Source organism: Morone saxatilis, unplaced genomic scaffold (assembly GCF_004916995.1).
Source record: "Morone saxatilis isolate NCDOM2014 unplaced genomic scaffold, NCSU_SB_2.0 Contig23, whole genome shotgun sequence".
Taxonomy (NCBI): Eukaryota; Metazoa; Chordata; class Actinopteri; family Moronidae; genus Morone; species Morone saxatilis.
The window spans coordinates 2020423-2034970 of NW_023339796.1; the positions used below are offsets into that span (position 1 = coordinate 2020423).

The 14548-nt window shown below is 38.9% G+C and overlaps 1 protein-coding gene across 1 annotated transcript in view; it reads left to right on the forward strand.

Annotated features, from left to right (window-relative positions):
- Positions 1–14320, forward strand: part of LOC118334428 (vasoactive intestinal polypeptide receptor 2-like) — a 39416-nt gene extending 25096 nt beyond the window's left edge. The window contains exons 5-13 of the mRNA XM_035670332.1: positions 3453–3550; positions 4873–5005; positions 6009–6159; positions 6648–6708; positions 7832–7901; positions 8888–8979; positions 10590–10719; positions 10827–10868; positions 11578–14320. Of these exons, the coding sequence (XP_035526225.1) occupies positions 3453–3550; positions 4873–5005; positions 6009–6159; positions 6648–6708; positions 7832–7901; positions 8888–8979; positions 10590–10719; positions 10827–10868; positions 11578–11751 (951 nt within the window). The 3' untranslated portion in view covers positions 11752–14320. The remainder of the gene's footprint in view (positions 1–3452; positions 3551–4872; positions 5006–6008; positions 6160–6647; positions 6709–7831; positions 7902–8887; positions 8980–10589; positions 10720–10826; positions 10869–11577) is intronic.
- The last annotated feature ends 228 nt before the right edge of the window (positions 14321–14548 follow it).

Here is a 14548-nt window from a genome sequence, read left to right on the forward strand (position 1 = left end):
TGTGATGTCACAAATCATGCTGGTAGGCCCCGCCCCTTAAAATCAGATTTTCAATGAGCACAGAGAAACTTTCCACTTTCAGCAGATGAATGTGAAAACATCCTTCTAGAGTCAAACTCTGCACACAGTGATTTCTGAGTGGAGGAGGACTTTCAGATGTCTGTTATTATTTCATGTTGTAATCTAACTTCCTGGGACAGTAATGAGCAAGCGGAGTAGCTCTTGGGTTGGCAGTTTCAGTCTATTTCAGTGGTTCCCAACCTACCAGGGGTTCCCAAAGCTTCATGGGGTGTTGTAAGGTCTTCTGAGGGGTGTATGAAAACCATACTCAGTAGGAGGCCTATATATCTCAGCATTTCATTCATTTCTGTGAAGACATTTTTAAAGTTTATTTTATTTTTAAGACATAAAGTAAAGAGAAAATGGTGAAGACCTGAACACAAGCTGTATCCACAGAGCCTTCAATTTCATCAAAAACAGCCTCGTCCTGCTTTGGAAAAATAATTAAAACAATCAAAGAGCTAAAAGAACAATGACGACATTTCAGGGGGAAGTAAACACTGAATATGTAAAAAAAAAAACTAGAAAAAACAGAAAAATGTATCTCTTACACAAACCTCCTGCAGTCACTCTTTGGGTTAACTGTCATAATTAATCAGAGGTTGTTAGATTACTCAGTAATAGAACAGGGATCCCTTAAGGAAAAGGTTTGGGAACCATAGATTGAACACAGATTTCACTGACATTTGACATTCATGGTCCCCACAGAATGATGTTTGCTTTAGGGCCACCAGCAGGTTCACATTATTGAGTGAAATGTCTCGGCAACCATTGGACGAACTTCATCAGATTTGTCCCAATACTTTGGTTTACCTGCAGAACATTACCAACAACTTCAACAACACATCAGCGAGTTATTATGAGCCTGTTAGCATTCTTAACATGGGCTGTATGTAATGAGAGATGATTCAAAACAAACTACCTCTGCTGATATGTCATTGTGTCATTATTTCCCTTCACAATGATTCCTCTCTGCTTCCTGAGCTGCCTCAACGTATTATTTTACCAGACGAAAGTAGAACAAATCCTGGAAAAAAGGTGCTGTTTTATTGTGATGCCTTATTATGCAGCCACATTATATGAAGAGTTTGCATCTGCAGACGTTTGTCAAAGGATTATTCTCGTAGATGTGCGGTATAATGGTAAAAAAACAATTCAAAGCAAAGTGCTTAAAGATATTGTTTATTATTGAACTGAATCCAGATCCATATAACGAGATGTCTGTGGTCCTTGAATCAGTGCTGCGGTGTCTGTCTTCATTCAGAGGTTTCCGTGTCTTTGTCCTCACGTGGACGACCTCTGTGCGCTCCTGGTTTTTGGCTCATTGCTGTTGTGTAACTGCAGCTTCCTCCTGCTCACTTGCTTGGCTCGTTTTGGGGCACGAATGGCACTGCTGAATTGGCCATTGTGCTGTCCTCTCTCTGTCTCTCTCTCTCTCTCCACTCAGTTTACTTCAGCTCAAATCAGTAAGCTTTCCTGGCAGTGAATTCAGCAAATATCGCCAGACCCGCAGCTGTAACCGATAACAATAACAACAAAAACACAACGATGCTGACCAACAAGAGCTTTGATTCAGATTTTTTTTGGTTTCAGAGTTGCCGCGTTTTTTACAGCGTCCTTCCAGAAAGAACTAGTAGGATTAGCTGGATAATAACTCTGCTGTGGAGGGAAAACTAAAAAAAAATTATACACATCATGAGGCACAACAGAAACACATGCAAACATCAACAGCGCGGGTGTGGAGAGCCCTCTCTTGCTTGTATTGTTTAACAGCAGATTACATTCCGGTGTAATGTTGCCTCCAAGGTTTATATATTTGAGCAGTTTGCATGGTGTTATGGGTGCTGTGGGGAGGAATCTTTTGTTTGGAGGTAGAGAGTGGGAGGACAACAAAGTTTTAACTGTAAACCACTTCTGAGGATCCTGTTTATCAGACTGGTTGGAGTCTGAGTTCACTCTCTTTGTCAGTTGACTTTTAGTGCTGCTGAACAACATCTTATGTAAAGGTTTAAAGCTTGCAGACTTTTTTGTCTGTTATTTTAGGAAATATTCAAATACACTCTGCAAAAATAACACATTTACTGTATACCATATGCAAAAAAATTTGTTTGCATGGGATTGTGGGCTTGTCTGCAAAGGGGAGACGTGTGGGTACCCGTAGATCCAATTTTCAGAGGTCAGAGGTCAAGGGATCCCTTTGAAAAGGGCCACACCAGTTTTTCCAATGCCAAATTTTAGCCTAACTTTGGAGCGTTCTTCCCAACATGCTAGCGTGACATGGTTGGAAGTTTCATATGATACCAGTTCACTTCACTCTAGCTTTAAACCCGAGCCCACTACAGCCTCTGAAGGAGAAGTGGAATAGGAAAGGATAATGGCCAATTTCTTGCCACCCCCTGAAACCAAAGTATTCAAATTTGGACATGATGATGGGGGAACATGAATGTTTGTGCAAATTGTATGGCACTACAAAAGCCAAAATTCATAAAACCAGCATAAAAATCTATCCACTGAAAGACTGTAATGGGCCTTAAAATTACAAAAAATGGCAAAAACATAAGAAAGTTGTGCTCATTAGAAGCAATAAAAACTTTCTTAAAATAAGTATTTTGGTCACTTTATTGAGCTAAATTTAAGAATATGTACTTTAATCTTACAATAAGACACAATTTATTCAAACATAGTAAAAATATGCCTGACTTTGTCTTAAATGAAAGCATCAGAAACATCTTTTTAAAAAAAAAAAAAGTATTTAAACAATGAAAAACTAAACAGCTGCTTCATTTCTATCACTGGGACCAGACAACTTTCTCTTAAACTGAGAAGTTGTGTGAATGGTCCTACTCTTAAAATAAGGAGAATGATCTTGTTCCCCTTCTGGGATATTATGAAAACATTGTTGTAACTAAATCAAGCTCAATATTAGCTGGTAAATCTTATTAAGACAAAGATATATGTTACTCAAACGAGATTTCTTTTCTAATTGACAAGATTATTTGTCTTTTTATACAAAGAATAAGATTTTTTACTTTCTTTAGATTCATTTTTTTTTACAGTGTACAGCATAAAAAAAGGATAGAAAAGATAAATGTACTGAATGTGCTAACCTAACAATATTAATCTGAAGAAATAGAGTCAGCTCAATATGAAAAGACAGCTGCTAACACTCTGGGTGCTCCTCTTTATCTGACCAGCGTACAGTACAGCTTCAGTCCCTGCTGATTCGTTAACTTTACACCACATCCAAAGCTCTGTAAGTTCGGAGATATCTTCCTCTGGACCAAAGTGCTCGAGCGAACCACCAACTTGCAACAGCTCGAGTTGCTGTCATGATTCAGATAATTAGAATATAATAATAACCCTGCTCCTCTTCTCTCTCTGTGTGTCTGCAGCTGGTCTTCTACGTGGTCGTGCAGACGTTGTACACTCTGGGTCACAGTCTATCTTTGATCGCCCTCACCACAGGGAGCGCCATCCTCTGTCTGTTCCGGTAAGACCAAATGTTACAACATTACCACACGAGATAAAACCTCAGTAGTGCTTGTCTTCAAGATACAAAACCTTAAAAGAAAAAAGAAAAGGCTGATAGCAGAAGAGTGGGTGGTGGTAATTTCAAGCTCAGTTTGGAGGTCTTTATTTCTGGTGTTTGTTTCTTCATGTGCTGATTGACGCGTCAGCAGAGTCTGAGGAAAAACTGTCAGTTTAATTTGGTTTTAAATGAACAAGCGCTGGCAATTTCACAGCTTTATCATTAATTGTGAAAGGATGTGTTTGTGTGCGTGCTCAGTTTACGCATTAATTGGATTTAGTTTTATTCTGTTTGTTAATTTAAATTATGTTTATTGGAGCTTTTTTTCACCTTTTTCTTCATTTTGCTGCTAGGATTAGTTTTAAAAAGCCACTGGAGGTTTGACCAGAGCTGGAACGTAGTAAATACGCATAAATCACGTTTGTGAGAAGATTTCAGAATCCAGAGACATGAAAAAACTTTATTTTATGGCTCATTATATCAAACACTTTAGAGGTTGAGTAAGAGGTTTCTTTTTTCTTTTAATGACTCCATTAATTAACATTATCACTGTACATGTGTTTGATGATGGTTAATCCTCTCCTCCTGGGTATCAAAACTATCCATAGTCAATCTTTATTCATATAGCACTTCTTATAGCTCTTATCCCTGAATGAAAACTCATTATATTTTCACTTTTATGTATATATATTTCTTTATTATGACCACCAGGGTGCCCAGTTGGTCATATTGTGCTGATCGGTACATACATGGCGATGACCACAATGCCAGACTCGAGTCTTTAAAACGGTTCTACTCTTGAATGGTTCAGACTGGGAGCTAACACAGCAAACACAGAGAGTCCGCTGGAGCTTTTACATTCACTAGAAGCACATTCGTGTGCTACCTGTGTCGTAGCTAACGGTTCAGAGAAGCTCTCCTGTATGTTTATGTGTCTATGGGGGGGACTGTCACTACATGGGATCAAGTCCGGTGGTGCTTCTACAGCCGTTAAAAGTGCAAGTCTGAACCACTGATCCAAAATACTAAGTAGAGTATCAGCGAAAACTAGCATAAACCCCTACGATTGATCAAACGGTGTACATCTGAAAATGACTCCCACTCAAAGCGTAATTGTCCAGTGATTGAGTTTACAGCTCTACAAACATGTTTAAGTGTGAAATAGTTAATATTGGCACAAAAATAACCCAACTTCAGTCTAAAGAAGGAACTTTTCAATCTTAAACTGTTGTAGTTAATTTTCTATAATCTGTTCATTGTGTATCTCTGTAACATCTATGCAGGAAGCTCCACTGCACCAGGAACTACATCCACCTCAACCTCTTCTTCTCCTTCATCCTGAGAGCCGTGGCCGTGTTGGTGAAAGACGATATCCTCTTCAACCGAACCTCGCAGTGCTCCAACCAGCCGTCGCTGGTGAGTTCGCCACCTCTGTCCTCGCTGAGTTCCAGTGTGATGCTTCCATTATGAGACTGATATATTGTGTGTATCTGTCCACAGCTGATCTCACGTACTAGACGAACCAATCAACCCCATATTTCTCGTGGACATTTATGATCATATGCTCAAGGACCTCTTGCGGTTGCGTCGTTTCACAACCTTGAAAAAAGATTTTATTGACTGTTTTATTGAAAACCTGAACTATAACTTACACAAAAGTACAGTAGGTAATCTGTCGCTTGGTGGAGATCTGCACTCTTCTAGTCTGAGAATGGATCGGCCCTGTGGCTTTGGGGTTAAGATGGCAACTATGAACTGCAAACGGTTTGAATCCAGCCGGGGTCCTTTGTTTCCTGTCATCTCTTTACTGTCACTGTCGAGCAAAGGCATAAAAAGGGCCCAAGAAAAATGATATAGATGAAGAAAAACACAAAAAAGAATCTCACTGACAACTTTTAGTACTTAACAGCCTTTGATACTACTATGATAAAAACTTTTAATGCTCTGAACCCTGGGTATTTCGCTAACTCTTCCTCCACTACTTGCCCTCATTTGCTCTCATATTAGAATATAATTATTGAAGGAATACTGTCCGGGCGCTCTGACCTTTATACTCCCATCTACTCATTTATTGTAACATTGTGATCTACAAATTAAAGCTTATCCTCCTGGTGAACCCACTGATTGCCCCAATGGAAAGGGGAGGGGGGTATATACCCACATAATTGCCTGATTAACCCTCAGTGTCTCTGTGGATGTAAGAGTCTGTATCAACACTCTGGTCATGTACATCCCTGCAAGGACGAACAATAGCATGTGCACTATAGGCTGATAGGAGAAAATGACTTAAAGGTTAATTCTGTGTCACTGCTAACATTGTCACATAATTGCTGATAGTTTTGTGACATTTAACATTTTAATATTTAGATACAAAGTCCATAACCTAGTCAACATCTTTGACCTTTGTATGTGTTTTTAGGTGGGATGTAAAGCCAGCCTGGTGTTTTTCCAGTACTTCATCATGGCCAACTTCTTCTGGCTGCTGGTGGAGGGTCTGTACCTCCACACTCTGCTCGTCGTCATCTTCTCTGAGAACAGACACTTTATCGTCTACATGTTCATCGGCTGGGGTAAGCTAGAAGTTTGGCTGATTTTTTTTTTTTTAGCTCAGCCTCTTTTAGCATAAAGTTTTCATTTAAAGGCACAATTCCTAATTTTTATCCGGTGGAGAAAGTGGAGCAGCTAAAGAGCTGGATATTTTATCCAAGACCAAACCAGGGCTAGAAGGAGATTAAATATTGGATTCATCAGATGGACACAAACAGTGTATTTGCTAAAGCATTTCACGTATCTATCAGCTTATTGTGGAGTTCTGTTGTATCATCTTTATATTTTGATACTAGGGTTAGAGTCAAGACTTAAGTTGAAAGAGAGAATTCAAGCTTTAATGTCAATTTTTTGTTAGAAACAACATGCTAGTTTCTTGTATCTAATGCCGTTGTAATAAGTGTGCAAATTATGTTGATACATTTTAATTTTGATATAGTATTTAATCAATAAACAGATAGGTAATCTTTTACATTCATTACATCAATGATTTCCTCGTGGCATTTTGCAGGAATCCCGACCGTGTTTGTCTTTGCGTGGGTGATGACGAGGATTTATCTGGAGGACACAGGGTGAGTGCCGCCAATCAATCATGAACCAAACATTCGTATTCATCATACAGTGATTTTATTATTCATACATTAACTTGTATATTACATTATATGCATGCATCTGTTATTTGCTAAGTGTTAAGGGGATAAATCAACATACGTCACACACTCTTTCAATCTCTTTATTATTTTCTCCTTTATTATGAGATAGGACACGTGGAATTTAAATTAGATGAGGCAGTAGCACACATTTCTATTCAACAGGACAGCAGACGTCTACAGCAAATTACATTTTATCGATTTGGTTCTGTCAGAAGACAATAACCATATGGGAATGTGGCTCAGTTTCCAGAATAATAACACAAATATCCCACGTGTCAAAGAGTACTTAATTGAATTAGTCAGCCGGTGGGATTTGCATTGAGTAGTCATCATTATGAGCCCCGGTGCCACGGTTCTGTTCGGCTTCTGTTGCACATCATTACAGCTGACACAGCAGCTCATTATTGAGCGAGTTGTACTGAGTGGGCGTATTCTTAAAAAGACTTTGTGAAACAACTCTGCAACAACAATTACAGAGCAGCAGCTTGATAATAAAGGACAGCAAGGATAGCGCTCCACAGTGTGAGGAGACTGCGGAGAATGATAATGAAGCTCGAGCCTGGAAGTTTTACTCCTGACCTGGGAAAATAGTAGCTTGACGAAATACCTCAACGCTTGTTCTGGACCAAACTGCCTGAGATGCAGTTGAAAGCTCCAGAAAAAGCTAGACCTTGAGATAATTGAGTGTGATTTTTGTAGTATTCAGGGAGGGATTACTCCACCTAATCTGATCTGGAGGACTGGAGGACATGGTTGAGGATGCCTGGATAAGTGGCCTAAAATGAATGGATGGATTTGTGGCTTAGACTTGCCCTGAAGGATATGAGACTTGAGTTAAGACATTGAAAAAGAAGCTCTTGGCCAGATTCAAACTGGCAAACTCGTTTTTCACATCAAGGCTTAAGGTCTGGATCAGCTGAAAATATGTTAGCGACCTCGCTCTCGCTCTGCTTCGAGCCGTCCGCACTGTTCTGAGGCTGCTTTGTTTTACAGATAAGTTTACTATAATAGTTACATTATGGTTATTTATGTTTTCCCTCAGATGCTGGGAGACAAACGACAACCCCATACCCAACTGGGTGATCAATGGACCAATTGGATTCTCCATTATGGTAGGTTGAGGTTCATTACCTCCTGTTTGTCTGCAGGTGTTTCACATGTTTGCCGGTTTAGGTGCTTCCAAATGGAAAAATGAATGATGTAAGTATTGGGGCTGCAACTAATAATTATTAAATAACCCAAAGACATTCAGTTTACTAAGGACTAAAGAAACCAGAAGATATTCACATTTGAGAAGCTGAATGAAATCCAGAGAATTTTGGAAATGAATTGATCAATTGCTTAATAAAATAGTTGGCTTATTAATTTAATAGATGACAACTAATTGATTAATTGATTTAATCGTTCCAGCTGTAACAGTAAACAAGGACAGAGGTGCTAACAATCAGTCCTTTATAGACAGAAGAAAGACCAAAGAAGGCCAGCTGTTAGTAAGCTAACAATTAGCTGTATGAAAGAGAGGAGAAAGTATTTGTGCTACAGGAGGCTTAATCTTTTGATATCCTTGTAAACTGCGTGACATAACACAGGATAGCTTGCTGACTTAAGTTAGTTGTTTTTGGGTTTTTAAGAGGGAAAAATGATAAGTCATGTCCTCTCCAAAGAACCATTTTGTCGTACTGCGGCCCCCCTTACACACCACTTTGGCATGTGACAAAAAAGCTTGACAGAGCAATGCCATGGCCTTGTTATGCTTATTGCTAAGATACGATCGAACAATCCCCTTTTAGCGAACTGGCAAAATATAATTTTTGCCAATATGATTCATTAGCAAATGCCCCAAAAATCATATATAAGGTAATTTCACTCAACTGTAACACACACATTTGTAAAGCCTGAAAGGGAAGCAAAGATGCGCCAGAGAAAGGCTTAACGTCAGTCTATCCACTCATCACTGGATGGATCACTCACTCACTGAGACTCTTATTGTCTTAACTTTCCATTCATTGCTTACTGTGGGTGGAAGAAAAACAAGCCAAAATAAAATCTCCCCTTGTGGGTGTTCTAATATTTCTGTTATTTCCTCCCTGTCCCCAAGGTGAACTTCATCCTGTTCATCAGCATCATTCGGATCTTGGTCCAGAAGCTGAGGTGTCCTGACGTGGGCGGCAACAACCAATCACAATACAGGTATCTCACAAAGGGCCACAGATTAAATGATTTTTGAGCAGCAAAAAAGCTACACAGATACAAAAAATCCTATCTTGGTTACGTTCTACAAACCAGTTTTTTCAGCTTCAACTTTTAATAAAAGTTGACAGATTGTGTCAACATTTATGTGTCATTAAGCAGAAACTACACCTGCTCAGTCAGTGTAAGCTACTGGGGATAAAAGGAGTCAGCCAAATGCCTTAAAATATAAAAAACTGATAATCTGAGACGCCCAGAACATTTTTCATCCCCTCTGTGTTTGCTGTCTGGAGAGATAAGAGTGGTGGTAACGCTCATGCAACAAGACAGCGTTTCATGCGGCAGCCTTTGAGAAATGGAGAGTGGGGCGTGAAACCTCCGTGGAGCGGCACATTCTTGCACGATTCAGTGTCTGCTCGAGTCTTGCCCAGTCAGAGGCGGTGTTTTTAATCTTCGGGCATTTTTAAGGAAAATCTGAGCTGTGCTGAGTTGTCAGGTATTCTCGTATCCTGCAGGGATCCGAGATTCTGAGGCGAGAGGTGATGAAAAGCCTGGACGTGCTCGTCTTATTCCACAGAAGAATCTCCTGTTAGTGTACAGGAATATTCAGTGTCAGCACAGTGTAGTTTAGTTCGGTGTAGGGCTGATCAGATTTGACAGCTGGAGAGTGATACTGTGAGGAAGGATTTGATCGTCTTTTATAGTAGTTGGAGGGGTAATATGACGCCACATGAGTAGCTTTTTTTTTACATAATTTGTAATGGAAATGTAACATTTTCCCGCTTTTCAGCCATGCAGATGTATTTGGTTTTATTTGCCCACGTTTTGAGATATCCACTGCTGAGATTTTAGAGGTCCTGACGGGTCCACTTGGGTTCTAGTATCCAAATTCTGACCGATCCAATCCAGATACTGTGCCATTCTCTTCCAAAGGGTTTTGTGCATCAATATGTCTCATATCCACATGGATTCTATGAGTTCTGATTATGCGATGCATCATAATCATCACTGGAGAAACGTGTTTGTTGAGTCAGGAAGAGTGTGTGAACATTTTTTATTAGTTTTTTATTAGTATTACTGCTCTGTTCGACCAAGGCTGTTTGACAATCGAGGAGCACCATGCTAATGCCAGCGCTGGTGTTCTATCACTATTTGTGCCTGTTTTAGCTGACTGCATTTTGGAGCTGCCCTAATAATCCTCTGGTCCTGTTGTAACTGGAACACCCACAGAAAACAGGACCTAAAACCACGACTGGAGACAGGATAGGTATAGGAAATGAGAAATTACTGATGAATGTTGTTTTACGATACCCATTGTCTCTGAAAACACACATTGCTGTTCAGTTTTTCTAATTTCAATCTCCTCCTTTTTTGACTGATAAATACTTAGAATATAGCGAGTAAGTGGACTTTCAGTTAAGACTTTCAGGCAAACCACATTTAAAGTGTCATGTATACAGATTATAAAACCCAAATGACACTAACGTTGGGCCAACTGACCCTATACAGTAAATCAAAAATATATACTTTCATATACAACACAAATACAAAACACTAGATCTGTTACAGGTTAACAACAAATATCTGTTCATTACTGTTTTTCTCTTTAGGAGGTTGGCCAAATCCACTCTCCTGCTGATCCCACTGTTTGGGATCCACTATGTGGTCTTCATTACTCTCAGTGAATCCATTGCAGAAGATTATAAAATATTCTTCGACCTTGCCCTCGGATCCTTTCAGGTGCCGTATTATTAGTCCCTCCACCCACACATCTACTACTATGTCGTTGATGTTGAATTATTCTGATGTTTGTCATTTTTGTTAAGATTACTGTTGCTTTTTTTCAGGGTCTGGTGGTGGCCATCCTGTACTGTTTCCTAAACAGTGAGGTAAGCTTTCATTCTATGAAATGACACAGTAAAGTACAAAGTGTTTAGTAATATTAGTGAGAAGTGAGTGAAATGTGTTACTTCCCATTAATATAATTTACATAAAACATAAATTCCTTTTCAGTATTTTAAAATAATATATAAAATATAATTAAAGATATACAATTATAAATATATAATTAAATATCCCTATAAATATGTCTGCACTCAGCTGATAACATGCGTTTTAAAGCATTCTTTCTCATTTAAAATACACAGCTTAATTTCAATGTGGTCTTAAGTGGAAACATTTAAGCAGCAAATAAGCAGTAAATTATATTGGTAATTTCTGTGGTTGGAGCTAAAATTTGTAAGTGTCCTAATTTCGTCATTAGATTTTGTTATTATATAATGGGAGCAGCATGTTCTGAAAAAAGCAAAATGGCTTTCGTTTACACATCTTCATCTTTCTTTTGCACACTGTAAAACAGGGAAAGTGAAAGAGGGATAATGATGTTGTCAGGTGGAGCAGCACCTTGTCGTACGTCATGCATGTCGTGAAAGTCACCAGCTATGATTGGTTGGAGTTAGGTGTGTTGTCTGATATGTATCTTGGCCAAGTCACAGCCAGAATTATTGACTCTATAGTCACCTAATCTGGGCCCAGGTTTGATTATATCTGTTTGTAACATTTAAATAATTTTTAAAAAAAAATCATCTAATTTTTCAGGTTCAAGGCGAGCTTAAGAGAAAGTGGAGGAGTATGTGTCTGGACTGCCGCCTGAGCAGAGATCACCACTTCAACAACACCTTTGCCTCCAGGAATGGTTCAGACCACATGGTGCAGTTTCACCGCAACTCCCGAACCCAGTCCATCCTGCAGTCAGAGACCACAGTGCTGTGAGGACCTTACAGGTCTTAAAAAAAAAAAAACGAATACAGTCTCCAGGTTGACCTGGGTCGAATAATTTTACAAAATGATGTAAACACAGAGTTGAGGTGAAGTACCACGTGGGTGGGACCTGCACATTGTTTCAGAGCAGATTTTGGTTTTAGCTTTACAAATCTCTGTGAGCCTTCAGCCGTTCTGACCCAAGCTGTGAAGGTGTGCTTGTGTTTTCTGCCAACAGAGAACCATTTTTATTCCGTGTTTTTGTGTTATGTTGTCGTTTTGAGCCAAGAAAGAACTTTTTTTGTTTAATTTGAAGGACTTGTTGAGGCAAAAAGATAAAGGGTATAACTTGTACTTTTAAAGACTGTTTCTTTGGGTCCACCCATTGATGTTTCACTCAACCAAGCAGCAGAAAAGCGGGTCTGCTTAGTTTTCAGACCTTATGTGAAGGTCGAAGTTTTCATTCCAGTTCAAAAGCATTTTTTTCCTCCAAGTGCGCAGCAAAACTGTGACAATTTGTTACTTAAGTGATGTATTCTGTGGTTCATAGTGGCCACACCCACCCATCTGATACTTGAAGCTTGTTAAAATCCCTGCTAAGAATGATTCTTAACTGCATTTTGACCCAGGTCAGCACATGAGCCCTGGTTGCTACTGGTGAAAACACTGGTAAAACAGGGTTGTTTTGTACTGATTCAGAACCCAAACTGTTCTGGCATCATTTTTAATGTACATTTGATGAACTGCTGTCATCGAGCAGTGCTGTGCATGCTCCAAACCCTTTATTTGTGCTACGATGGCACTGACACTGCGTTTTATAATGTAACAATGAAGGTGTTCAGACTGAAGAGGTCATGTAATTAAAAGGGAAACTTAAGAGTGTGTCCACCAGGCACTTCTGTTGAGATTGGTGGCATAACCACTTTACACTTGATTTGATGACAAGCTCAATACAACCACTACAGCTGTCATTTGCACACATACAGGAGTCTCAGGCTGGAAGAGGGCAGGATGTATTTCACAGATTTGTGAAATATGAACAGGACTGAGGTCTCAGTGGGAAGCCAGTAAGGGATCACATCCCACAATGCTGCTGATCTTTTAGGAACACTGCACACAAAATAATGAAACAAATTAATCTAATCAAAGTCTTGAACAGAAGGTTTGCACAGAGCTGTTTGCTCAAACCCACACCCAGCTAATGCAGGATTTCCATCCACTCCTACCTGCTCATGTAGCCATTTTGATCACTCCCACCCAAAATACTGTTTTCTGTTGAAAATCCTCTCTTCCCCATCCCACAGGGAAAATAAAAACCATATAACCACTAGGGAATGTTTTTGATCTGAAGAAATGCAAATACTCAAATTTTTGTTTAGTAGGCCAAATCTTAAAGACTTGAACTGAAAACAAATATTGCTAGAAGGCATTGAAGTAAATGAAACGTGAGGGTTTGCAATCCAGATTTTGGAAGGTTACATTGATATTGTTATTGTTCTCCAACAACGCTCTATAGCATTTGCTGTATGAGAACGGTGTGTTGAGCAGATTTGCATGTGGGAATGTCATTGAATAATGACAATGTTCAAAATTACATTTAAAAAACCAACAAGTTTAACATATGAAAAAGAAGTGAGTGGGTTGGTGGCGAGAAACTGCATCTTTATTTCTTACACCAAGGAGGTTTATGTTTTTAGTCCAGTTTGTTTGTCTGTTGGTTAGATGAATATCTTAAAACCTGCCCAACAGATATCAGTTTTTATGAGTGTGTTATCACCTAAAAATAAGAATCGTTATATTTTCGTTACCTTACAATGAGCCTTTTATATCTATAGATGCCGTGGGCCACCTTCCATGGCGGCTGTCAACATCAACCTCCGTGTTTCTACAGTAGCCCAGAAGCGACAAACCAAACACTGGCACTAGACTTTTGCAGCTACTGTAGTTTATCCTCTGCGCTTGGAAGAGGAGAGGAGCATGCTACACTGCTAGATGCCACTGAGTCCTACACACTGGTCCTTAAAAACTGGTATATGTTGTAGAATAAAAGCAAATTTATAGTCAACATACTTCCACTCACTCCAGCAGAAGCATCTCTTAAAAGTCACTAGTTAAAGCAGAAGGGCCAGGTGGATACAGGAACCTAAAAGGAAATAATACTTTGCTTATTAATGGGAATAATGTTGGTTTTATTCATGCAGTAAGTGTTACACAGCAGTTGCATGATATTCTCAGTGTTTTTGCCTTTTTCTCATTGCTGTTGGTAAATAGCTGTCAATGTGTCAATTTCTTGTAGAATCTGATGTAAAGTTTGTCAAGAGATAACTAGAAAAAAAAAGAAAAGCTTGCTTTGTGCAGCGTGATATATTTGTCTTTAATATGTTGTATTTAATTGTGGCCACAAGACAAAACAATCTGGTGACACTTGACTTAAGGCATACACAATAATTAAGTTTATTTTGAGTAATCACATTTTCACACTAATGATTATAACTTCTTCACTATCTGTATAATAATAATTTTTAAGATTTTTGATAAGTGTCGTAACTTTAGTGCTGTCTTTAAGTAAGTCAGTCCTCCATATAAAAATAATGTTAATTAGAAAATGACAATGATAATAACAAACAATCATCTTTTATTAATACAATAAAAAACCAAACATGCATGCAAATATACATCAACTCGGAGCCAGACCCCACTGTGCCTTAAAAGATATTACTAAGCACAGGTCTGGACCAAATTCTTATTTAGATTAATGCTTAAAGTTGTTGTCCAGAATCTGTCAGATAGAGTTGGGGAAGCGAAACAA